The 25,804-nt window shown below is 34.2% G+C and overlaps 1 protein-coding gene across 6 annotated transcripts in view; it reads left to right on the plus strand.

Moving 5' to 3' along the window:
- The window catches only part of SPOPL (speckle type BTB/POZ protein like), a 75,671-nt gene that overhangs the window by 33,179 nt on the left and 16,688 nt on the right, over nt 1–25,804 (plus strand). For 3 of the 6 annotated variants that reach the window (XM_042994388.1, XM_042994387.1, XM_007086402.3), the window contains exons 2-7: nt 16,804–16,940; nt 17,132–17,253; nt 17,742–17,893; nt 19,969–20,096; nt 25,490–25,667; nt 25,748–25,803. In XM_042994388.1, the coding sequence (XP_042850322.1) occupies nt 16,863–16,940; nt 17,132–17,253; nt 17,742–17,893; nt 19,969–20,096; nt 25,490–25,667; nt 25,748–25,803 (714 nt within the window). In that variant the 5' untranslated portion in view covers nt 16,804–16,862. Of the gene's footprint in view, nt 1–12,461; nt 14,031–15,609; nt 15,930–16,803; nt 16,941–17,131; nt 17,254–17,741; nt 17,894–19,968; nt 20,097–25,489; nt 25,668–25,747; nt 25,804 lie in introns of those variants that run through there. The other 3 variants (XM_042994386.1, XM_042994390.1, XM_042994389.1) reach the window with 3 other exon arrangements.

The raw sequence follows: 25,804 nt of genomic DNA on the forward strand, positions 1-25,804 counted from the left end.
TTCTTTTCTTTTTCTTGCCTGAAGGTACTGGCTAGAGCTTCTAGTACACTGTTGAATGAAAGCACTGAAAGTGGTCCCTTATATCATCTCAGTGGGAACTCTTGCTGTAGGCATGTAGGTGTGCATTTTAAGGCACTTGTAAAATTAAGAAAGTTTTTTATTCCTAGTGTAAAGAGTTTTTGTCCTGAATGGGTATTGAATTTTATCAAACAAATTTTCTGCATTTATCAAGGTGATTTGTTTTTCCTCTTTGTTACAGGGTGATTACATTAATAGATTCTAATGTTAATCTCCTTTGTATTACTCAAATAAAACTCCATTGGTCATGAAATAGTATACTTTTTATGCAGTGCTAGGTTTGATTTATTGCTGGTTTGCTTAGGATTCTTACATCTGTGTTCCTGAGAGATTTTCTTTATCTTCCTTTCTTTTAATGTGCTTGACAGGTTTTGCTATAAAAGTTAACACTGGTTTCATCAAACAAACTGTGAAGTTTGTTTTTGTCTCCTATTCTGTGGTAGAGCTTATGCAGTGAAGCCATCTGTGTAAGTTTTCCTTGTGATAGTGTTTTTAATAATGAATTTAATTTTAATCAAGATAGGACTATTTATGATTTTCTCTCTCATATTGTGTGTCAGTTTTGTAAGTTATGTTTTTCAAGTAATTGTCTTATTTCATTTGAATTATCAATTAAATTGCTGTAACATTGGGGTGCATCTGATTCTTGATTTCAGCTCAGGTCATGATTTCCCAGTTTGTGAGTTTGAGTCCCACATCATGCTCTGTGCTGTCAGTTTGGGATTTTTTCTCTACCTCTCTCTGCTCCTCCCCAGTCTTTCAAAATAAATAAATTAATTAAAACCCTAAAAAATTAAATTGTTGTAACATTTTCATGATAGCCTCATCATTTAGGGCATCATCTTGGTGTTATAAATTTGTGTCCTCTCTCTTTGCCCTGATTAGTTTGACTAAAGCCATTAATTTTACTATTTTTTCAAGAGCCAGCTTTTGGCTTTGTATTTTCGTGTATGTGTGTGTGTGTGTGTGTGTATGTGTGTGTGTCCCAGTCATTGGTTTCTGCTCATACCTTATTATTTTTTCTGCTTTCTTTGGGTTTGACTTTTTTTCTAGCTTCTATAAGATGGAAACTTAAGCCACTGATTTTCAGCTTTCCTTTTCGGTATATTCATGAAAGGCTATAAATTTCCTAAGCATCCATGTTAGCTACAAATTACAAGTATGGAAATTTCTTATCTTTAATATTAAGTTCAAAATATTTTCTAATTCCCATTATGATTTGTTTTCACGAATAGATTTGGAAAGCTATTTACTTTCTTTCTAGAGACTTAGGTATTTTCTAGTTATCTTCTCCCAATTGATATTAATTTAATTTTACTATGATTAAGATTCATACTATGAATGATTTCAGCAGCCTGAAATTTGTTTGCGAGGCTTTCTTTATCCTGCAATAATAACGTGGTTAAGGTTGGTGAATGTTTTCTCTGCAGTTGAGAAGAATTTTCATTCTTTTGCTGTTGGGTGCCATGTTCTCTTTTTGTACATGTATGTAAATATGTCGCTAAGGTCGTTCTTTCACTTGTTGAGAGAATTAACATCTATGATTTTTGGAAGCAATCCTTTTATATACAGACACACTTAGCATTATGTTTCTGTGATTGACCTTTTTTTGTCTTTTTATTACTTTCCTTTTTATCTCTCCTAATGCTTCTTGCTTTAAAGTCTATTTTGTCTGATCCCAGTATAGTTGTACCTGCTTTGTTTTGGATAGGATTTATAAGGTATACATTTTCCCATTCTTTCAGTTTAAACCTTTCAGTACCCTTGTGTTTATGTCTCTGCAAAAAGCAAATAATGACATCTTTTTCTTTCTTCACACAGCTTCCCATAATGTTAACACTATATTAAGCCCCATATTAAACAGCAATTAAATGTAAATGCTCTGTTATTATATTGAATAAAATAGCAATGTTATTAAAAAATAAGAAATTAATATTGGTATAATATACTCTTAACTAACTGAAGACTTGAATCATATTTGTACCAGTATTCCTACCACTTTCTTTTTACCATTCTAAGATGTGGCATTGCACTTAGTTAAGTCTTTGAATATTTATTTAATCCAGTCTGATAATTGGCATAGGTAACCTATTTACATATAAACGTAATTATTTATATCATTATCTACCATCTTACTATTTCTTTTCTGTATTTTTCCCACTTTTTGTTGTTTACCATATGTTTAGTTGAGCTGACTTGCTTTTCTTTTAGTGGTTACCCTAATGATTACCCGTTGACTTACTACAACTAATACCAGTACTTATGCTTACCATTTCCCCAAGAATTCTAGAGCCTTAGAACACTTTTTATTCCATTTATCCTCATGTCTTTTACATTATTGTTGTCATACATTTTAATTGTACATATATTTAATTCCTAAAAGACATTATAATTACTGTTTTGCTGACCAGTTTTGAAAAATTTTCAGTTATCTTTTCAAATGTTGTAGATTCACTCAAATATATGTTAGACTTTCACTGTGTCTCACATTTGTCCTAGGTCCTTTTTGTATTTTCCATAAATTTTTTTCTTGTGCTTCAGTGCAAGTACCTTTTATTGCTCTTTTAAAAGTTTTCTAGTCCTATCTTTTGCTGTTTTGTCTGCTGTTAAACTAACATATTAAGTTGTTTTCCAGTCCTAGAATTTCCACTTGACTGTTTCTTAGGGAATTGAGATAAAGCTGTTATTTTCATCTACTTTCTCCCATCTTTCAGCCTAGCTTTCCAGGCCTTCCAAATGAGAATTTAATGTTCTTACTCAGGTCCCTTTCTCTGGCTGATCCTGAACTCTAATCCTTATCTCTTCAGCCGTATAAAATATCTGAAAACTTTGCCGTGCTTTTTGGAAGCTTTTTTCTTGGCTTCCTGCTCCATGCAAGGTCACCATTTGGCAGAAATTTTAAAGGTCACTCTTCATCAGGGTCTTAGCCCCTCCAGTATCCTATTTTTATCTCCTGCCCACAAGGAGAACAGAATCTTTGCAGATACTTCCTTCCCTTGGCAGCAGCCCCTGCCCTGGGCAAAGCCTGGATTCTCACTGTGCATTGTGGCTAGATTGAGCAAGTACTCTCAGGAAAAAAAAAAATGTAGCTAGGATCTGTTAGTTTGCCTTTAGATTATTCCCTCTTCTCTGGAATCTTGGGACCCCCTGTCCTGATTGCTTGAGCAGTTCTAGATGTCTTTAAATAGATATTTTATTTTTATTTCAAGTTTTCTATTTAACAGCAGAACTTACGTTACTTGCCAGGTATTCCATTATCCTCAGAAGCAGAAGACCTGTGATAGTCTTTAAGTACCTTTTATATATGTTAATTATTTGTCTTGGTTATTACTTCCTTTACCACCACTGCCCTTACCCCCACTTACTCTCAGATGTCACTTGTGAAATTTTCATTACTATATGTCTATTCTGGTATTCAGTTTGTACTAAGTGTAAGCCTACACCCCCATCCCTCCACCCCCACACACACTTTATTTTATTCTTACAAACCATAGGGAAATGAGGTACTATAATCCTTTAATAGAGAAAGGACCAATGTCTGTAAAGTCATGTAAGAATACATGACAAAACACTGATTTACACTGGTCTCAGTGTAGAATGCTTGCTATAAGATCTGTACTGTAGTTTATATAGTCTTCCTATTATTTATTCACTTCCTTTGGAATCGAGCTCAGGGTCTATCTTCTGGATATTCTTCCTGCCCTGCTTCATTATTACTTTATACGTTACTCTGTCATATTACCATATTGGAAGTAGGCTAGCATGTATCTTTCTCTCCTACTATATTACTATCTTCTCCAGAGTAGAAACTATATGTTATTTATCTTTGTAGTTCAAAGCCCATTAGAGTGCATGATATATCTAAGCGTATAATAAATGCTTATTTCATTCCCATGAAGTCATCATATGCTTAATTCAAAGAGATTTAAGAAATTTATGAAACATGTATTGTTAGTTTATCATTTTTATGAATATTTATTACTGTAATTATTCTTCCTGATAGTTTTAGCTAAATTGTTGAACACGGTATATTGTTATATATTAGCTCATCTCCTTTCATTTTGGAATCATAATCATCATATATATAAAATTGCTTTGGGGGCACCTGGGTGGCTCAGTCAGTTTAGGCATCCAGCTCTTGATTTGGGCTCAGGTCATGGTCTCAGGACCCTGAGATTGAGCTGAGCGTGGGGCCTGCTTAAGATTCTCTTCTTCTCTCTCTGCTCCTTGCCCGTCTAAAAAATTTTTAAAAAATAATAAAATAGCTTCGGCCATTTCAGACAGTATTTTCAGTTATAACTTCATGAAGCAGCTCAGATAACTTTTAGCATAGATAGGTAGTATTTGACAGTTGAATGATTTACATTTTGTTGAAGAATTAATTAAAATGCTAGATGATTAATATCACAAAGTGGCATCTCATTAACATGGTAGTCACATTTTATAACTGAATAGAATTTTGATAATATTCTTCAGTGATTTTTTTAAAAAAGAACAACTCTACTTTGCTGTTTAATTTATTTATTTCATTGGTGGAAACTTGATAGCTAACACACTAGGAATACTGCCTAATTGAAGACAATTCTTAAAAAAAATAAAAACCTTTTTCTTTTAAGAATCATTAAAAACAATCTGTTTAGTATTTTATTATCTAATAATGGCTAGTTTAGACTCAGCAGTTATAGAAGAAATTTTATAATTAATTACTTTTTAATCAAAAAGAAGTATGTATATGTGGATATGGACATGTGTTGCATATTTTTTTTTAATGAGGTAAAATTCAGATAATATAAAACTCAGTGTTTTAAGTTTTGAAGTATATAGTTCATTGGTGTTTAGTACATTCGTGATGGTTTGCAACTATCACCACTGACTGGTTCCAGAACTTTTATTACTTCAGAAGGAAAGTAATACCCACTGAGTACTGAACTCCCCAGTCCCCCCTCCCTCCAGCCCTGGCAACCACTACTCTGCTTTCTGTCTGTATATATTTGCCTATTTTGGATATTTTACATAAATGGAATCATACAGTGTGTGTGGCCTTTTGTGTCTGGCTTTTTGCACTTAGCATCGTATTTGTGGTTCATCCATGTTGTAGTATATATCAGTACTTCCTTACTTTTTATGAACACGAAATGAATAATTTTGTATTCAGTACCATATTGTCTTGATGACTACAGCTTTGTAATAGAGCTTAAAGTCCCAAATGGTGATGCCTCCAGCATTGCTTTTCCATTTCAAGATTGCTTTGGCTATTTGGGGTCTTTTGTGGTTCCATACAAACTTTATGATTGTTCTAGCTCTGCAAAAAATGCTGTTGATATTTTGATAAAGAGTGCATTAAATGTGTAGATTGCTTGGGAGTATAGACATTAGCAATACTTGTTCTTCCAGTCCATGAGCATGGAATGTTTTTCCATTCTTTGTGTCATCTTCAGTTTCTTTCATAAATGTTTTGTAGTTTTCAGAGTACGGATCTTTCACCTCTTTGATTAGGTTTATTCCTACATACCTTATGGTTTTTTGTACAACTGTAAAAGGGATCAGTTCCTTGATTTCTCTTTCTGCTGCTTCATTATTGATTTATAGAAATGCAATGGTTTTCTGTACGTTGATTTTATATCCTACTTTGTACTAGCAGTTCTTTGGTTCAAGGTAATGCTGACCACATAGAATGAGTTTGGAAGTTTTCCTTCCATTTTTATTTTTTGGAACAGTTTGAGAAGGATAGGTATTAATTCTTCTTTAAATGTCTGGTAGAATTCCCCTGGGAAGACATCTGGCCCTGGCGTTTTGTTTGTTGTGATGGTTTTTTTGTTTTCTATGCTGTTTATTTATCTGTTCAGATTTTCTATTTCTTTCTGTTTCAGTTTGGGTAGTTTGTGAGTTTCTAGGAATTTGGTCATTTCTTCCAAATTGCACAGTTTGTTGGCATCCAATTTTTCATAATATTCTTTTATAATTGTGTTTCTGTGTGTTGTTTGTGATCTCTCCACTTTCATTTTTATTTATTTTTTCCATATTTATTAGGGTCCTTTCTCTTTTCTTTTTGATAGGTCTGGCTCGGGGTTTATCAATTTTGTTCTTTCAAAGAACCACCAGCTCTTAGTTTTGTTGATCTGTTTTACTGGTCTTTTTTGTTGTTTCTATATCATTTATTTCTGCTCTCATCGTTATTATATCCCTTCTTCTGCTTGCTTTAGGCTTTATTTGATGTTCCTTTTCTACCTGCTTTAGGTATAAGGTTAGGTTGTATATTTGAGACTTTCTTGCTTCTTGAGGTAGGCCTATATTGCTATGTGCTTCCTTTTTTTGACCACTTTGGTCACATCCCAAAGGTTTTGGACTGTCACGTTTTTATTTTCATTTGCTTCCATGTATTTCTTTATTTCTTCTTTAACTTCCTGATTAATACATTCATTCTTTAGTAGGGTGTTGTTTAATCTCCATGTATTGGTGGTCTTTCCAAATTTTTTCTTGTGGTTGACTTCAAGTTTCATAGTGTTTTGATCTGAAAATATGTGTGGTATGATTTCAATCTTTTTGTACTGATTTCTGATCCAGTCTGTGATCAGTTCTGGAGAATGTTCCATGTGTATACTTGGAAAAAATGTGTATTCTCCTTTAGGATGACAGTTCTGAATATGTCTGTTAAGTCCATTTGGTCCAATGTCTGTCAAGCCATTGTTTACCTGTTGATTTTTTGCTTAGATGATCTATTGTTGTAAGTGGGGTGTTAGAGACTCCTACTATTATTATTATCAATAAGCTTTTTTATGTTTGTTATTAACTGATTTATATATTTAAATACTTCCAAGTTGGGGTGTAAATATTTACAATTGCTAGATCTTCTTTGTTGGATAGACATGTTTATTTTGATATAGTACCCTTCTTCTCTTGTTACATTCTTTGGTTTAAAATCTAGTTTGAAAGAAGTATGGCTACTCTGGCTTTCTTTTGACATCCATTTGCATGATAGATGTTTCTCCATCCTGTCTCTTCCAACCTGCAGGTGTCTTTAGGTTTAAAATGCTCTTATAGGTGCCATATAGATGGGTTCGTTGTTTGTTGTTTTTTTTTTTTCAACGTTTTTTTTTTTTTTTTTTTTAATTTATTTATTTATTTATTTTTGGGACAGAGAGAGACAGAGCATGAACGGGGGAGGGGCAGAGAGAGGGAGACACAGAATCGGAAACAGGCTCCAGGCTCTGAGCCATCAGCCCAGATGCCCGACGCGGGGCTCGAACTCACAGACTGCGAGATCGTGACCTGGCTGAAGTCGGACGCTTAACCGACTGCGCCACCCAGGCGCCCCAGATGGGTTCGTTTTTTTAGCCATTTTGATACCCTTTGTCTTTTGATTGGAGCATTTAGTCCATTGATATTTAGTGAATTTAGTTCCATTGAATTTAGTGCCATTGTATTACCTGTAAAATCAGTGGTTCTGGAGATTTTCTCTGTTCCTTGCTATCTTTTTTTGCTTCCCCCCTCCCTCCTGGAAAAAAAATCCCCTTTAATATTTCTTGCAAGGCTAATTTAGTAGTTATGAGCTCCTTTAGTTTTTGTTTTTTGGGGAAACTCTTTATCTCTCCTACTTGCTGAAAAAGTATTCTTAGCTGTATATGTTTCCCATTCAGCACATTGAATATATTATGCCACTCCCTTCTGGCCCTGCTACGTTTCTGTGGAGAGATCTGCTGCTAACCTTATTTGTCTTCCCTTGTAGATGGGGATTTCTTTTCCCTTGCTGCTTTCAGGATTATTTCCTTATCTCTGTATCCTGCAGATTTTACTACCATATGTCTTGGTTTTGGTCTGCTTTTGTTGCTTTTAATGGGAATTCTCAGTGCCTCTTGGATTTGGTGTCTCTTTCCTTCCCCAGATTAAGGGAAGTTTTCAGCTCTAAGTAGCTCAAATAAGCCTTCTGCCTGCCCCTTTTTCTCTCTATTCTCCTGGGACTCCTATGATTTGAATGTTAGTACACTTTATGGAGTCACTGAGTTCCCTAAGTCTATATTTGTGATCCATTATTTTTCTTTCCCTCTTCTTTCCAGCTTCATTATTTTCCATAATTTTATCTTCTGTATCACTTATTCGTTCTGCTGCTTCCTCCATCTTTGTGGTCATTACATCCAGTCAGTTTTACATCTCAGAGAATGTTTTTATTTCAGTCTGACTAGTTTTTAGGTCTTTTATCTCTGTGGTAAGTGGCTCCATGGTGTTTTCTATGCTTTTCTCAAGCTCAGCTAGTATCCTTAACAATTGTTTTATATTCTGGTTCAGGCATATTACTTATATCTGTTTTGATTAGATTTCTGGCCACGATCTGTTTTTCTTTCTTTTGGGATGAGTTCCTCTGTCTTGGCATTCATCCTAGGCCTCTGTCTTCTGTGTGTTAGAAAAGGCTGTTATGTTTCCTGCTTCTGAGAGTAATGGCTATATTAAGTCATATGCTGTTCAGGGCCTGGCACTTTAGGAAGTGTTTCTGGTATATGCTGTGTACACTCTGCTGCTGTGTTTTGGCTGCTCTTTCCCTCAGGTCAGTCTTCTACAGAGTTTCTCCTTGCCTGCAGTGGGAAGTATTTGGACCTTGTCTAGTATTTGGTGAGTTTTAACTTGGTGTGTTATGGTCTGCTTGTTAAAATAGGCTAGATCCTATTTCCCCTAGAGCTGAAGCTTTGCAGCACAGTATGGTCACTAGACTTGGTCCATTGGAGGTTTGTGCTGGTCTTCTGTGGGGAGGGGCCTGTTGCTGCTCTGACCCTCAGGTACACTTGCCCTAGTTCAGAAACACCTGCAGAGCGCAGTGGGGCGGGGCTTGGTGTATGACACCAAAACATCCGCTGTGGCACTGTGCTGCTCACTGAAGTCCATCCCTGCTGATGGCAGGGGATAAAAATGGTGTTAGCCAGATCTCTCATCCCCAGAGAGGGGATTTCATGCCTGCCACTGTTCAGGAAGCCCTCAGAGAAGAACAAACAATCTCTCCTTTCCTTGCTTGTCCTAGGCATCCCTCAGATCCCTCTCTTCACACTGTATCTGAGCCCTCTGCGTACCTGCAGTGCAGTCCTCCTGTGTTTTATCCCAGGGACGTTGGCTGGGTTTCAAAACTCCAAACCTTACAGACGGGTGTTGATCATCTAGGGGAGGATGTTGCCATACTGTGGCTGGTGCTGGGTTGTCCCAGAAAGGTTGTCCCAGAAGGGCAGTCACATGAACGTGCAGGGGCTTGGAGCTTACAGTAAAAGCTCAGCAAAAAGCCAGTGTCCAGGTTAGCTGCGATCAGCAGGTGCCTCTGTACCTAGCTAATGAATGGGGTAGCTCAGTGGTGCCTGCTGGCTTTTGTCCCTGGAGAGGCAGTGCCACCTCTCCTAAACGCACTCCAAGAAAGGGAACTGTCTCACCTAGTATGACCCACGGAATTCTCAGACCATCCTATCTGCTCCTGGGCCTCTGCCCTCCTCCACAGGAGCACCTCTACAAACACCACACTCTACCCATTGATGGCATAACTTCTAAAACTTCAGACTTTAAGCTCCACTGCTTGTATTGTGATAATTAGCTCCTCTTGTTTTCCCTGTCCGTGGTTTTGGGGAAGTTTTTCTTGTACAGTGCCCTGCTCCCTGCTCTCTCTCTCTCTCTTTTTCTCTCCTTTCTTCCTGATCAGGGCTCACTTTCCTCGCAGCACTGGTAATTCTTTCCCACCCCCAAAAATCATGTCTCCTCCCCCGCTACCTTCCACAATTTGGCTTCTTTTCTCCCTCTAGTTGTGCAGTTTTTTTTTCCTCTTAGCACTTAGATCAATTTTCTGAGTGTTCAGAATGACTTGATACTTATCTAGCTGTGTTCAGGAGACAAAGCAAGCATAGGGTTCTCTTGCTGCTCTGCCATCTTAACTCCTGTACTTAATTTCCTTTAATAAGTAAAACTTATGCTATAAGTTTTACACTAAAAATTTTGAAAAGCATGTATGTAATGTGGAAGAAACTTTTATGTATTTACTAATGTGTGTTGATTATCTTGGACTATTCTTTAGTACTTATTTTAGTTTTGCTCTCTCTTCCTGTAAGCATTTCTGCAATAACAAGATTAGGATGTCCTGAATGTCCCGGATGTAGTTGATAGTCTACTGTGGGGTTTTTTCGTTTGTTTTTTTTTTGGTTTTTTGTTTGTTTGTTTGTTTGTTTGAGAACTAAAAATAGAATACTGGAAAGAGCACTGAAATGGATATTGGGAGATCTTTTTCTATCTTCTACTATTCATCTAACAGTATAAACTTAGTTTATTTCTCTAGTCCATTTTTTTTGCCTTGCTCCTCAGCTATAAAATGAGAGCTGGACCAAATAGGTATGAGCTGTTTCAGCTCTCTAAACTCAGAAGGGGTAGCTGATTCCATAGAAAGAGTATAGACTGGCTCCAGGTTTCAACCATTTTCTGATTATCTACAATCTTTAAAGTAATCTTTCTAACCTATCTGGTCATTTTCGCAAGGTACATGATGTCTTGTAAGGACTCACAAATACAGCCTGCTCACCAGCATTCTCATACCCCCATTCCATGACTGCATCATTTATAGGAGTAGTTGGGAAAAAAAAGCAAAAATCTTTGTAGCCTTTTATTTAGTTGGCTTTCTTTAAATGTTTATTTTGAGAGAGAGTACATATGTGTGCGTGAGTGGGGGAGGGGCAGAGACAGTAAGGGAGAGACAGAATCCCAGGCAGGCTTCATGCTGTCAGCACAGAGCCTGTCACAGAGCTCAGTCTCACTAACTGCAAGATCATGACCTGAGCTGAAATCAGAGAGTTGGTCGCTTAACCAACTGAGCCACCCAGGTACCTCTAGTTGGCGTTTATATATGAATTATGCTGTGAGTACACTTGAAGAGAGTAATAACTCTTTTTTTTTTTTTTAATATATGAAATTTACTGTCAGATTGGTTTCCATACAACACCCAGTGCTCATCCCAAAAGGTGCCCTCCTCAATACCCATCACCCACTCTACCCTCCCTTCCACCCCCCATCAACCCTCAGTTTGTTCTCAGTTTTTAACAGTCTCTTATGCTTTGGCTCGAAGAGAGTAATAACTCTTGAAGAGGCATTAAAGAACTTTCTTTTACTCTTCTGGTTTTTTAAATGTATTTATGTTGCTTTTTAAAAAAAATTTTTTTTTTGTTTTTTTATTTTTGAGAGAAAGACCAAATGCATGCAGAGGAGAGGCAGAGAGAGAGGGAGACACAGAATCTGAAGCAGGCTCCAGGCTCTGAGCTGTCAGCACAGAGCCAGACGCCAGGCATGATGAACTCATGAGCCGTTGAGATCATGACCTGAGCCAAAGTTGAATGCTCAACCGACCGAGCCACCCAGGCACCCCTATTTATGTATTTTATTAATATTAAATTAGTTGGTCTTCTTATGAAAATTTAAACATTAAAGGTTACATTAAAATTTTCTTTGACCTACCATCTTCTTGGAACATTTCTCAATCTCTACTACTTGGAAAGTGATACATATACTCACACACATGTTTTCTGTGGGTTTGTGTGGTATGCAAACAATTGTATTTTCTATTTTTAAAAATATGACTTAAATTTTTTTAATATAAAAATCTCACCACCCAGACATGGACTCTATTAATATTTAGGTGTACACCTTATCAGTGTTGACATTACACTGATAAGGTACAATTAAGTGCATCTATGTGCCAATCTGTTTTTCTTCGTGCATGTGTATTAACTCTATATGCTACTTATATTTATAAAAGTGAGATCCTTTTAGGCATATTTTCATAGGTATATAAAATTATATATTATTAAATGTATTATTAAAAATTTTGTGTACATACACATCCTACAGATCTTGAATACTTTCCCTGTCATTAAGAAAATTTAATACTCTTAATAGTTTCATACTTCTCCATGTAGATCATAGAAACATACTGTGTTAATACTTAATTCTCTTTCTCCACAGTTGTAATATTGTGATAAAATTTCTAGGCTGAATCTGATAAAGAATTTCTTTTGATATTAATGGTAAAATTGTTTCACAAACAGGCTTATCAGTAATGTCTGCATCTCTGCAGTTTTGCTGGTGGTAGAGATTAATGATTTAAATAATCTTTGACCATACTATAAGTAAAAAATTATATGTGTTCTTTTTGTATTTTATTGATTACAAATGAGGTTAAATTTTTTCTTAGCCACCAGAAATGGTATAAATTGTTTTCTTGGTCATCAAGTAATGCTATAGGTATTTTCAAACTTACAGAATTAGTGGCTTATTAGCATTATTTCCTTCTCTTCTTTTCCAGGAATTTCACCATAAAAAATGAGAAGGGAGATTATTAAAACAACTTTATAATTTATATTCCCACTAGAAACGTATGAGAGTGCCTGTCCTTATATTGTCACAATTTTTTGGATTGTTTTTGCCAGTCTGATAGGTTACAAAATGACTTCTTAATTTTCTTTTAATTTGTATTTCTTCAGTCATGAGTAAAGTTCTTTTTCTGTGAATTATTAGTATTCTTGACTTTTTCTAATTTTCAGGAATTTCTTATGTCATAGGGAAATTAACCCCTCATGTGCTATCCTGGAATGCAAATACTTTTCTTGGTTTATGTTTTTGAAATTGTTCATAAAGGTTTATCAGCTCGCTTCAGAACCAACTGGCAAAAGCTATTAACTAGGACAGGGCCCTTTCCCATATTTCTAATAGGTAAGTCTGATAATTTTTTCAGTACATTTTTAGTACATTTACTAACTATGAATTTGTTTAAGAGAAACATCCAGCTCCACTTTCTGTTCTATTTCCACTCCTAGACCAGTAGGCAAAAGTGATAGTTTTATCAGTCTGGGGCCTGCCAGGAAAACAGCAGCTTGGCTGCCAGATCAGGTGATTTGATTTTGGGCAGGGAGCAGGGAACCTGTGGTTTTGTCAGTGAAAACTAGCAAACTCAGTGTGAAGGAAGGGGGCAATCTGCGAGGTTTGCTTAACCAGGCAAAGAGAAGAAGAAGAAAAAGCCAAGCAGGGACATCAGCATCCAGACGGTATGGTGGCAACAAACACTGCAGTTGAGTCCAGGCAAGTTACTAAAAACAACAACAACAACCCACAGTAACTCAATTCAGAATCCAGAGTTGCTACAGTGTGTTAATCAAAATGTCCAGCTTTCAGCCAAAAATTATGAGACAGGAAGCAGGAAACTGTAACATATTCAGGGAAAAAAAGCAGAAGTCAACTAGAACTACATATTGTACAATTGTATTTAGGTATCTAGGTAAAGTCTAACTGTAGAAAACAGATTGCCTAAATTTGGGAGTAGGAAGGATCTCTTGGGATGATGGGTGAATTCTAAAACTGTTTTATATTGATGAGTGCACAGCTATATAAATTCACTAAAAATCATTCATCTGTAATGGGTGAATTTTGTGATATGTAAATTATACCTTAATAAATGCTCTTAAGTATGTAAGGAGAACTAATATCTTTAAAATGATAGTGTTCTGTTAGTGATCTTGTTATGATTGCCTGTTTGCTGTTCTGTTTTCAAATAAAAATAACCATTTGTGGTTTGTAAAAGCAATTGAAGGTAACAACTTGGAGGTACCTAAGGGGAGTATCTGATTTTTATCAGAAATGAGTAATTCTTGTTGAAGTGACAATGGGCAATGCTCTTAAATTATATATTCCCTTTTCTTTGAGGCATTCTTCTGCCATCATTCATCTCTATTCTATTTTTGCTTGTTTAGTTAAGGAACATCCACTTGGTTTTCACACCTCTCCTTTAATACTAATAACTTTTAAATACTCCTGGTAGAGTATTCCTAGTGTTATTATTCTCACTTTCTTGCCTGCCTACCTTGCTGATTCTCCCATTGTGCTGTCCTGCAGGTACATCACATGATAAGAACTTCTTGTATGTGAGGAACTTACATAAATATAAATACATTTGGGTGAGTGTGTTAGTATACATGCCATAATTTAAAAAGGAAATTACAGGGGTGCCTGGGTGGCTCAGTCGGTTAAGCATATGACTTCGGCTCAGGTCATGCCTACTTCGGCTCAGGGGGCATGATCTCACTGTACTTGAGTTCAAGTTCTGAGTCCGGCTCTGTGCTGACAGTTCAGAACCTGAAGCCTGCTTCAGACTCCCTCCCTCCCTCCCTCCCTCTCTCTCTCCCTCCCCCCTTCTCTCCCCCACCTCCTCTGCCTCCCCCTCCCCCACTCATGGTGTGTCTCTCTCACAAAAATAAACATTCAAAAAAAATTTTTAAAGAGAAATTACATAAACAGTCTAATCATAAAGAATTAATTTTAAAACTGTTCCATTTGAAGTATTTTCACTCTAATTCTGATCTTACTGTCTAAATTATGCTGAAAAATCCATCAGTGACATCAACCACATTGGACTCCTTCCTTTTCCTGAAATTTGATCAAATTCTTTCCTGAACTAGGGCCTTGGCGTTGGCTGTTCTTTCTACTCTCTGATAGACACCTTTCCTTGATGTGTCTCAGCTGTTTTTTATCTTTTAGTTCTCAACTCAAATATCTACCCTTCAGAGCTGACTTAACTGATTTTCTCAGTACCTAATTGAAGAATTTTCAGCTGTTGCATAACAATTACTTTTCCTGTTTCTTTGTTTCCTTTTAGTTTCATTTACTGTAATTTATTGTCTTATTTATTTACTAGTTTATGTTTTTGCCCCAACATGTTTCCTGTGCTTGAAGAGCATATTATAAATAGTAGTTACCAGTGGATGAATGAATTACAATTTATCTGTCAGGTTTTCTTCCTTTTAAACTAAACTTTGAGTCATTTAAGTTGGTAGTTTTTTTCCCCCCACAAACCTGACTTTTCATTTGAATCAGCTGTTTCTTAATCTGAGGGTCAGATGAATGTCACCCTTTCATATATAGATTTCCAATTATTTCATAATTTTACTTAATATTTTATTCACTTATTTTGTTACAGTGTTCTAAAAGCTTTTTTTGCATGTCTCTACAGTTTTAAAACATTATAGATTTGTTGTACATGTTCAGAGGTTTAAAAATCAGAACTTAGCATCATAGTGGAGGTTTTTTTTCTTTTTTTACTTTTAATTCATCTGTCTTTGGCAGAAAAATAACTTGAGTGAATTCATTCCTTCACCAAATAGCTATGGAGGTGGTTTACATATTTCACACATCTGGAAATGAATTTTTGCTGCTCTAAACGTGAATAAAAACATGATAGAATGTAGAGTCCTTGTGCTACAGCTCTTTTTCACTTAGAACTCTTTAGTAATTTTCCTGTTACTTTCAGACATTTAACAATGTGGAGAAAAATAGGGCCATCTTGATTTTTGTTCCTTTAAAGGAACACATGTATACTTATAACATTTTTTTCTCACTTTGAATTTCACAGCAGTATATCTCAGTGGTAGTTTTGTATTTTCATTGTTTATTTCTGGTGCAAATTTATAACATACTTCTTCATTTGTACATCTACATTTTTTCATACCTTTTGTAGGTCTTTTTGTTTCTGTGCATCTTTCCCATAGTTTTCTTCAGTCTTTGTTTTCTTGTTTTATACTATTGTTACATTGGTTGTAGACACAAAACAAATATTTCCTTTTGAATTCTGGATGGTGTTCCTATGTTTGAATGTAAGCTTCAAACATCCTCACCCACACCCCTGCAAACTATACTACCTATGTAGCTCTTGGGTTTCTCCTCTTTCTTTTATAGACCTTCCAAGTTGCAAAGTATCACTCTCCAGTTACTAATGTCCTGGCCAAGTTATGCTGAATTAATTATATGCCCAAGTGAATGTAGTATGAGAACAGCTAACGAGGAAGAAATTTTATGATAAGGTACATATTATGTAGTAGGGGGCACTCTGATAGGAACGAAATATTAACAGAGACACCTGTTAGTCTGAGATATAGGTGGACTTCTGTGGAAATCTGTGTAATTCTTCTTAATACAGCATTGCCTCTGAGTTCTCATTCTTTGTTTTAGTTGGCCAAAACTTTGACAGATGAGTGACTAATATTTGTAGTTTTCAGGACTGTTCTAACTTTGCAACCCTTTAGATTTTTGTGAATATATCAATGAAAAGATGAAGAAAGGTGAATCAGATATTAAAGTTGACCCTTGAAAAACATGGGTTTAAACTGTCCACTTACTTGCAGATTCTTCTTTGATAAATATAGTACAGTAAATGTATTTTCTCTTATGATTTTCTTAATAACATTTTCTCTGGCTTAATTTATTAGAATACAGTATAAAACACATATACAAAATATGTGTTAATCAACATGTTATTGGTAAGTGTTCTGGTAAACATTAGGCCATGAGTAGTTAAGTTTTGGGGAGTCATATAGGTGGATTTTAGACTGCTTGGAGGTCTAACCCCTGCCTCGTTCAAGGCCAAATTGTAATTGTTGCCGGTAAGCTTCCATGTTATTTTGTGATTTTATGTGTATATGTAGGTTATTTATTGATTTGTGGTATTTTGATAAATATACCTTTATAAAATAATGTCTTATCTATAAGCATTCTGTTTGTTTAGATTTTAAGTGTTATATGTCCCAAAGGGTTATGATTTTTTTTTAATTATTGAAATAATGAAATCCTTGCATGTTCCCTCATAATCAAATTTGAGAAAGTAATTGTTTTATGATTGTTGAAGTACTATCTTGATCCAAACTTTTTCATCAGCAGTGAAACTTCTTTTCTTTGTAGTAAAGTATTCATCTGTGTGAGATATTGCATAAATCTTGGAAGACTGCAATAAAGTGGCAATGTCCCGGGAACCTACCCCACCTCTCCCTGGAGATATGTCTACTGGTCCTATAGCAGAAAGCTGGTGTTATACACAGGTACATGCTGTTAAAAATGCCTTACTTTATGTTATGTCACTTAAAAATGTTATAGCATTTTGAGAATATTGTAAAGCACTTTGTCATAGTTATTCCAAGTATTAAGAAAAGTGAGTCATGGGATGTTTAACATGTGATAAGCTAAAAGCATATAAGTCATCATTGTAAAAGTAGTTTTCTGAATCTCTTAGGTTAAAGTAGTAAAATTTTCCTACATGTGGACCATTAATAACTTCAGCTTTTGTCGAGAGGAGATGGGTGAAGTGTTAAAAAGTTCAACATTCTCATCTAGCCCCAGTGACAAAATGAAATGGTAAGATTTTTGTTTTGAATTTTGTTTTGATATTATTTTAATCTACTTTATAGTTTGGTTGTTACTGTTTTTTTTGTTTGTTTTTTTAATGTTTGTTTTTGAGAGAGAAAGAGACAGAGTGTAAGCAGGGGAGGAGCAGAGAGAGAGAGGGAGACACAGAATCAGAAGCAGGCTCCAGGCTCTGAGCTGTCAGCACAGAGCCCAACGTGCATCTCAAACCCACGAACTGTGAGATCATGACCTGAGCTGAAGTCGGATGCTTAACCGACTGGTCCACCCAGGCGCCTCTGTTATTGTTTCTTCATGGACATTAGTCTAATTTTATACTAGATTTGTAAGTTCCTAAAAGTATAGAGAATTATAAAGAACTGGGGATATTGATGGGAGTGTTGTTTGTGATATTATCTGACAACGAATTTCAGTATTGCCTCTCTCTTTTGAGTTTTGCGTTTTATATTCCTCCATATGAGCCTATTGTTTTGTTTTAGGTGCCTGAGGGTAAACCCAAAGGGATTAGATGATGAAAGTAAAGACTACTTGTCCTTATATTTGCTTTTAGTCAGCTGCCCAAAAAGTGAAGTTCGAGCAAAATTCAAATTTTCCCTTCTAAACGCTAAAAGGGAAGAAACAAAAGCAATGGGTAAGTGATTTGGGATAAAGAAGTCTCTGAGTAACTACATGTTAACTTACATACTTTTCCCTGGAAAGGATATTTTTCCCCACTGAAATCTGCTTAACCTAAAACATGTAATGTGGCCATTTAATTTTAAATGCCAGTGTAGTTATGGTTGTTTTACTAAATCTTAGACTTCATAAGACATGTACAATTTGTTAAAAATAATATTAAAATTTTACTTTTTCTTGTCCTAAAATGATATTTACTTGTCACTTAGAAAAATTGTTGCTTTTAGGGCAAGGTGCCTGGTTCAATTTCTGGCAAATATAATCGGTGCTCAGGAAATATTTCTCCCTTGCTGTTTTTACCAGATAATAAAATCTGAGGAACAGTGTGAAAGGAGATTGAATGTTCTGATATTTTGTCACTAGAATTTTTTTAAGCGGCGGACTAAACACTGACCGAAAGGAAATCAGTTTTTCTTAGTCTCCAGATCTATTTAATTCATCTCAAGCTTCACATATATAGCCAACTGAAACCATGTGGTCTGGAGCTTCATAAAGAAGAGCATTGTAGGAAATATGCAATGTGCATAGTAAGAAAATATATCATGAACTGCCACATTAAATTTTAAGTGATTTCTAGAAGTGAATCACAGAATCAAGTAATGTCATTACAAAAAAAAAAAACTTTTAAAATACACTTTTAAAAATTATCTTTTGCTGAATTAATAACATAGTTTCACATATATTTTCATGGTGTCTGACATTTACAGTAGTGGAGTGTCTTAGTTTAGGTTGCTGTAACTAAGTGCTGTAGATTGGCTGGCTTATGAAGGCTGAGTGTACAAGATCAAAGTACCAGCATGGCCAGGTTCTGGTGAAGGCCCTCTTCTGGATTGTAGACTACTGATTTCTCTCGCTGCATCTTCACATGGCGGATTGAGCTAGGGAGCTTTGTGGAGTGTCTTTTATAAAGCACTAATCACATTCATAAAGGCTCCACCTTTATGAACTCCTCTAATTCCAGTCTCTTTTTTTTTTTTAATTGTTTTAAATGTTTATTTTTGAGGAAGAGAGAGAGAGCGTGAGCAGGGGAGGGGTAGCGAGAGAGGGAGACACAGAATCTGAAGCAGGCTCCAGGCTCTGAGCTGTCAACACAGAGCCTGATGTGGGGCTCCAACTCACAGACGGTGAGATCATGACCTGAGCTGAAGTTGAATGCTCAACAAACTGAGCCACCCAGGCGCCCCTCACTGACCTCTTAATACCATCACATTGGGGGATAGGATTTCAATGTAAGAATTTTGAGGAGATACAAACAAACATTCAGCCCGTAACATGGAGTCTTTCAATTAAATTTGTTTTTGGTTTTTCACCTCCAGTTAATTCTTTGTATAACAAATTGTGAATACTTTCTGTAGAGGATCTTGTTTATTTTTTAATATACAGTTCTCCAGTATGTTAGACATTTGAAACATTTACCTCTGACATTATTAAGGCATTTACAGATTATACTAAAACCATCTTTTAGACTTTTATGAAAGTTGTTTTTAGGGATGAAGAGATTATGTCCAAAGATCTAGGGTGATAAGAGACTTTATTTAGCTTCTTTTTACCAGTTAATGGATTTCCCTGGTGGGATAGATGCCCCAGGAAAGTTAAAGGATGCCGTTGTGATTTAGAGCATCCATTTTTAAAGGGAGAAACAAGAAATGAGAGCTATGTTTTCTTATCAGGTTCTGAGGAGGAGGAGTATGACTATGCCAATGTATTTTGATCCTTTTTCATCATTAAAGAGCCTGCATTGTTAGAGAGATCTCTTCCTTCTCCAAGAGATGTGATCTGGCTTTTCTTCTGCTTTAGAGATCGAGAAATCTGAAAGTGAGCTCACTGATAATGGCCAAAATCTGAGTAGTGCTGTGAACCAATCTGGTCCTACCTGATGTAAATCTTGTGACATTTTATGAACACACATATCTATAATTTTTATAATGAATGTATTGGCCAAGTTTTATTTTTGTACATTCATTTAACTGTGTTGTCATTAACATTCTTAGATGATTCTTTTGTTTAAACTTCTGTTCTGTTTTCCACCAGAAAGCCAAAGAGCATATCGATTTGTACAAGGGAAAGACTGGGGTTTTAAAAAATTCATTCGAAGGGATTTTTTGCTTGATGAAGCTAATGGTCTTTTACCAGATGACAAGCTTACATTATTTTGTGAGGTGGGTACGTTTTTTATTTCAAGGAACTCCAAAGTTATATTTAATGATAAAGCAAAAATATAAGCTAGAACAATATTGGCATACTTTTTTTTTATTGCGAATACTTTTAAAATTCAGTAATCAGTATAATTGATAAGGTTTCATTTGTAGATGTTTTACCAGTAAGACTAGATTGTCTTCAATATAGTAAGTAGCCCATTCTGAAAAGAATCTGTCATGTCTACAGCTATAAATTATATATGGTAGTTATACTACCACATACTAAGTACTTCTTCCTTCTAGAAAGACTATGGATGTATATATCTTTATATGAAAATTTCTAAGTATCTTCTTCATTCTGAAATAGGTAATCACTATTTTTTGTCATATTCAGGTTGACCATATTAAACATGATTAGTAGCTTATCAGTTTGAATACAGACTGAAATATGTACATCCATACATAATGAAAGTGCCTGAAAAGATTGAGAAGCTTGATATTTATACAGTTGGGTTCATTTAATTAAATAGATATTGGCATTATAAGTAATAACATCCCAAATTTTTAAGATATACCCATGTCTGTTGACAAACTTGTGAGATTTATTTATTTTCATAAAGTGTCATATTTTAACAGTTATGAACATAGCCCTGCCAATAATTTACAGTAATGATTTGTTTTAATTTGAGGCTGGAATTTGCTCTTGTCTGTACAAATTGTTGAGATTATTCTTTGGAGTGACTTCAAGGATTATATTATCTACCAATACAGTTTATAGAGAATATACATCAGTAACATAGTTTATCAAAATGTTTAAGGTAGTTGATAATTTTCATAGGAAAACTTAATCGAAAGGTTATGATCAAGTAAACTCAATGTTAGATATATGTTAATAAGTTATTTTAGATCAATGAATGTATTAGAAGCATGATAAGTTACTTAACTGTTATTAAGTTAGCTTTAATTTCTTTGTAGAAAATGTATAAAATTTCATGGCAGCATTATAAACTAATTTTATGTTATTATGCTGTGTCAGAAAAATAATTGAAATGTGGCTCTAGAGACTACATAACGCAAATATAGTGCATCTTATTTTCACTTAGACAAGTTAAACGAACTGTAGGATAAATTTGTTATGAATATAATTATTTGGTTGGTAAAACACATACCACAAGTGTCTTCAGAATTTATCATTAAATAATTTGAAAAACAAATACTAAAGCATTTGTTGCCAATAGACATATATTCAGAGTAGTATCTTAAATACAGATTATATTATTTAAAAATTTTAGCATACTTAATATAGACTCTTCAGAATTTTAGGAGTTATCTTAAATTCCAACATGTTAATTTTTTAAATTGTACAATCTTTTAATTTAAAGGACCTTAAAAAAAGCTATGCAATCCAATTTCAAAAATTTACTGCAGTTAAATCTTATGTAAATAAACTCTTTAAGAAAATATTCCTTTTTTTTAGAATTGAAATTATGTTTATAGATATTTTCTTAAGTATATTATATTGGAACCTAGTCAACCAAGAAATTCAGAATGAAGGCTGAAATTAAGATCTTTTTTCAATACATAACTTTTGAAGTATATTTTTTATCCACATGCTAGTAACTTCAAAAAACATAACCTTCCATGCCTTACATTTTAAGTTGGCATTGATCGTATTCAGTTTTGGAGACTGTAATAGATATTTTTTTACTGATGTGGAGACTTATACCCTGGGCACTGTATTTAGCATCGGTGGGCAAAAAGTACTTTGCACGAACATTCCTCATGTGCTCCACCGTTTCTTCCATACCTCTCATTGATGCCCTTCCTTCTACAGCACCTCCAGCACTGCTTGCAGAAGAGGAGGAAGCATTGCACTGCCCTACCTAAAGAACTGCCTCCTCCCCCTCCCCTGCAAGTGGTGCTGTAGACAGGTAAGGCAGTTTGGTGCTACCCTTTTTCTGCAAGAAATAACCTCATCTTGCAAGTTCCATATTGTGAATCAAGTAGCCAGAGTAGATATTTCTAGTAGTGTAAACAGCTCTGCCCACTTCTCCAAAGTGATGGAGAAGACAGGAATTGAGGAATAAGTATGAGAAATAGAAAACTTTAGATTAGTTCATTTTTTTTAAGTCCAACAGATTTTAAATAATCTCATATAGACCCATACCATCTCTTGATTGCAGAAAATTATACATGTACAGTTAGAATGTGTGTATAAATTGAGTTTTTCATAAAGTTAATTCATTTAGAAGGACACACCTTTTTTCTCATCCCGTTTTTTTGTTGCCAAGACATCATTTATGTTTTAAAATACTTGTGATAATGGATGGAAATTAGGTTTCATTCTTTAAAAAAGCTCTTTTATGGCAAAATGAAAAGTTGACAACCCTATTTCTGTCACCCAGATTTTTAAAAAGGATGCCTATCTATGACAGTCAAAAAGTCTAAGACCCACTATTTTAGTAGATGATGTGAAATTGGACTATTGAAAAGTTTCTCACTGTGGAGCCAGTGTGAAGAATGGTTAGATAGTTGATTAGAGTGGCAAAATTTATACACTGTGAACTATTGTAAATTCCTAGTTTTAAAACTAGTTTGGAGAATTGAGATTTTTTCAAACTAGAAATAATAGTCACCTCTATTCCACACTATCGGAGACCCAGATTTTCAGGGCAGTCATGTTTGATTAGAGTTTGCACATGTTAATCTTTAGTCTGAATTATATTCTCACAGTTTAGCTGAAACCAGATTTTAAAAAGAGCTTTCAAATGAGTGTTTCCTTTGCAGTATTTGTCAATTTTGAGTATTATACCTTCGCATTTTTATTTTGAAAGAACAGCACTTAACTGTAGGAAAGAATCTCAGACTTTTTTCTGAATTTTTTACTCTAGGTTCCATGCAGTAAGAATGTTCATTACCTGTTTTTGAATATGTGCTAGAAAAAAAGCTAAAATTTTACCAATTTCTTAATTATAGGCATCAAGAAAATAATCATTAAAATTTGTTCTGTATCAGTTTTTAATTAGGTCATTAAATTTGCCGTATAAATAGTCCCTTGAATACCCCTTACAGTATGAAATGTTAATTCTTAATTTACATTTGTGGTACGCATAATAATGCTATGTAGATGTGTATGTCAATAATATAACTTCTGAATTATGATTACATATGCAAAATAAAAATAAAACATCAGTGTCTATGCCTGATAAAAATGGCTGTAATTATTGATCATTTTATTTCTTCTGTCACTTTATTTTTGTAAGATTTTTACATTAAATATATTATTTTGAGTTAGGATAATAGGCAATAAATAGAATTTAAGAAATCCTTTCCTAAATTAAATATGTTGTAACATTTTTATAAATCCACTGCATATTTTATGCACATAATTGAACTGATCCACTTCCTTCTGTCTTACAAATTTTTAAGAGTAGTGCTTGATAGGAACAAAGAAATACTGTCTATGTGATAAAAAACTGATCTCTAACTAAACCTTCAATATCAACACCAACATTTTTAAAGTATCATTAAGTTATAGTGGATGGTGTAAAAGAGCAATCAGGTAAGGATTAGTGAAGCTTTTTTTCTTATGTGTAGTCATTTTAGAAACAGTTTCAATAATTAAAAACTTAATAGAATAGAGAAACTTTATTACTGGATTTATTTGTTTACACAATATCTTGGTTCCTATATTTAGAAAATCATCTCACAAGATTGTTGTAATAGATCCTTTTTGAGCCATAACTGCATCAAAGTAGTACTACTGATTTTAAAATGTATCCAAAGAAATATTTGTGTAGTGCCAAGAATTAAAAAAAAAAAAAAAGGAATCTAATAATTACATGTCTAGCCTTCCTTTGGTATTGAATGAAGTGTGATTGATGCATTAGTTACCTTCTTTGATCTCCCTTTGAAATCTTTTTATAAAATAAGTTGATTGGATTAGATGATTTCTATATGTATGATTCCAAATGGTTAATAATGCCAGTTGGAAAAAAACAAAGTGGTTAATAAAAATATCCTCAGAAAAATAAAGTTTTTCTTTAGAAGTATCCATTCATTCCCATTTGATACATCAGGGTGAAGGAGTACTTCTGAGATTTAATATTCTCTAAATAGTTTATTGGACTATTAATGCTGTGTTATTAGCATGTTAGTAGTTTGGTCTAGTTTATCCATTTCCAATTTACATTTTCTATGTAGTTTACTTTATTGGTATGTGTCCTTATTTATGCCTATCATTATTTAATAAAAGCCTTATGAAATGTTTTTCAATTAATATAGTTTGCTGCATAACAAATGACAACAAAACTTAGAACCTTAAAACAGTAGATAACTAACATATAACAGTAATGGTTCATTTACTCTGAAATATTTGCATTACTAGTGGAGTAGTATTTTCTTGTTTATTAAATGTAACATTAAATTTCTAATATTAGTAGCATACTTTTTTAAAGTTTTATTTATTTAAGTAATCTCAACACCCAACATGGGGCTTGAACTCACAACCCTGAGATCAAGAGTCATGTGCTCCTCTGACTGAGCCAGCCAGGCTCCCAGTACCATACGTTTTCTTAAAAGTGATGCACAAGACTTCACCAGTAGTGTTTTAGGATTTTATTCAGTGTATAGTCTTCTCTAATGAGAGAAAATTTAATCTATGTTATGTTGAAATCTTTATAAAACCAGTGTTTCATCATACTAATTTTATTATTTCATAGATAAATAAAAGGTCTGCAAATAGAACTAAATTGTATTTGTACTGTTGATTATTATAAAAGATTTACATGAATTTTAATAAGTGCGATTGCTTTTGTGGGAATTCTTGTACTTTACAATTTAAATTAATATTACTAAATATTTAAACCAATTTTACTGGGGTTGAAACATGTAGGAACTACACTTAAAATACTTCCCAAATTGAATATCATAGACTATAGTTTTATAACCTTTTTTAGTACTATAAAAAGTCCTTGTGAGTGTGATGCCATGTTTATTACATATGTAATAGACTTTAAATGTTGATAGGTCTGTGGTGTAAGTGAGAAAATAAAAATTAAAGAAATTTCTTGCTTCACCTCACAAAAATGTCTCCTGCTTGTTTCAATTTGATATCATTTTATGACTTTTATTTTGCTGAGGAGTTTTTTTAATTACTTTAATAACCAAGCATTCTAACCAATCAGTAAGCCATTTATTTACATAAAATGTTACTTGAAAATGATCAAATTTGTTTCTATTTTTTTCTATGTTCTTTAAATTATATCCTTAAATTTAATTCCCAAGAAGTAGTGTTTTTAATCAGTATTTTGAATTATCCCAATAATTCTAATGATAAGAAATTTAAGTATAGACTTACTAATTACTGATACTAATTTATAAAAGTGTTTTTCTTGCTGTCCATTTTTTATTAGGTGAGTGTGGTCCAAGATTCAGTAAATATATCAGGACATACTAATACAAATACTTTGAAGGTGCCTGAATGTCGACTAGCAGAAGATTTAGGTAATCTCTGGGAAAACACAAGATTTACAGATTGCAGTTTTTTTGTGAGAGGACAAGAATTTAAGGCTCATAAATCTGTACTTGCAGGTACTTTCAACTTTTGGGTAATATTGTACATTTCTTCCATAAATCTGTACATTAAATAATGATGCTTAATGTTGTTACAGCTCGATCCCCAGTTTTTAATGCAATGTTTGAACATGAAATGGAAGAAAGCAAAAAGG

The sequence above is a fragment of the Panthera tigris genome, chromosome C1, assembly GCF_018350195.1.
Source record: "Panthera tigris isolate Pti1 chromosome C1, P.tigris_Pti1_mat1.1, whole genome shotgun sequence".
Classification (NCBI taxonomy): Eukaryota; Metazoa; Chordata; class Mammalia; order Carnivora; family Felidae; genus Panthera; species Panthera tigris.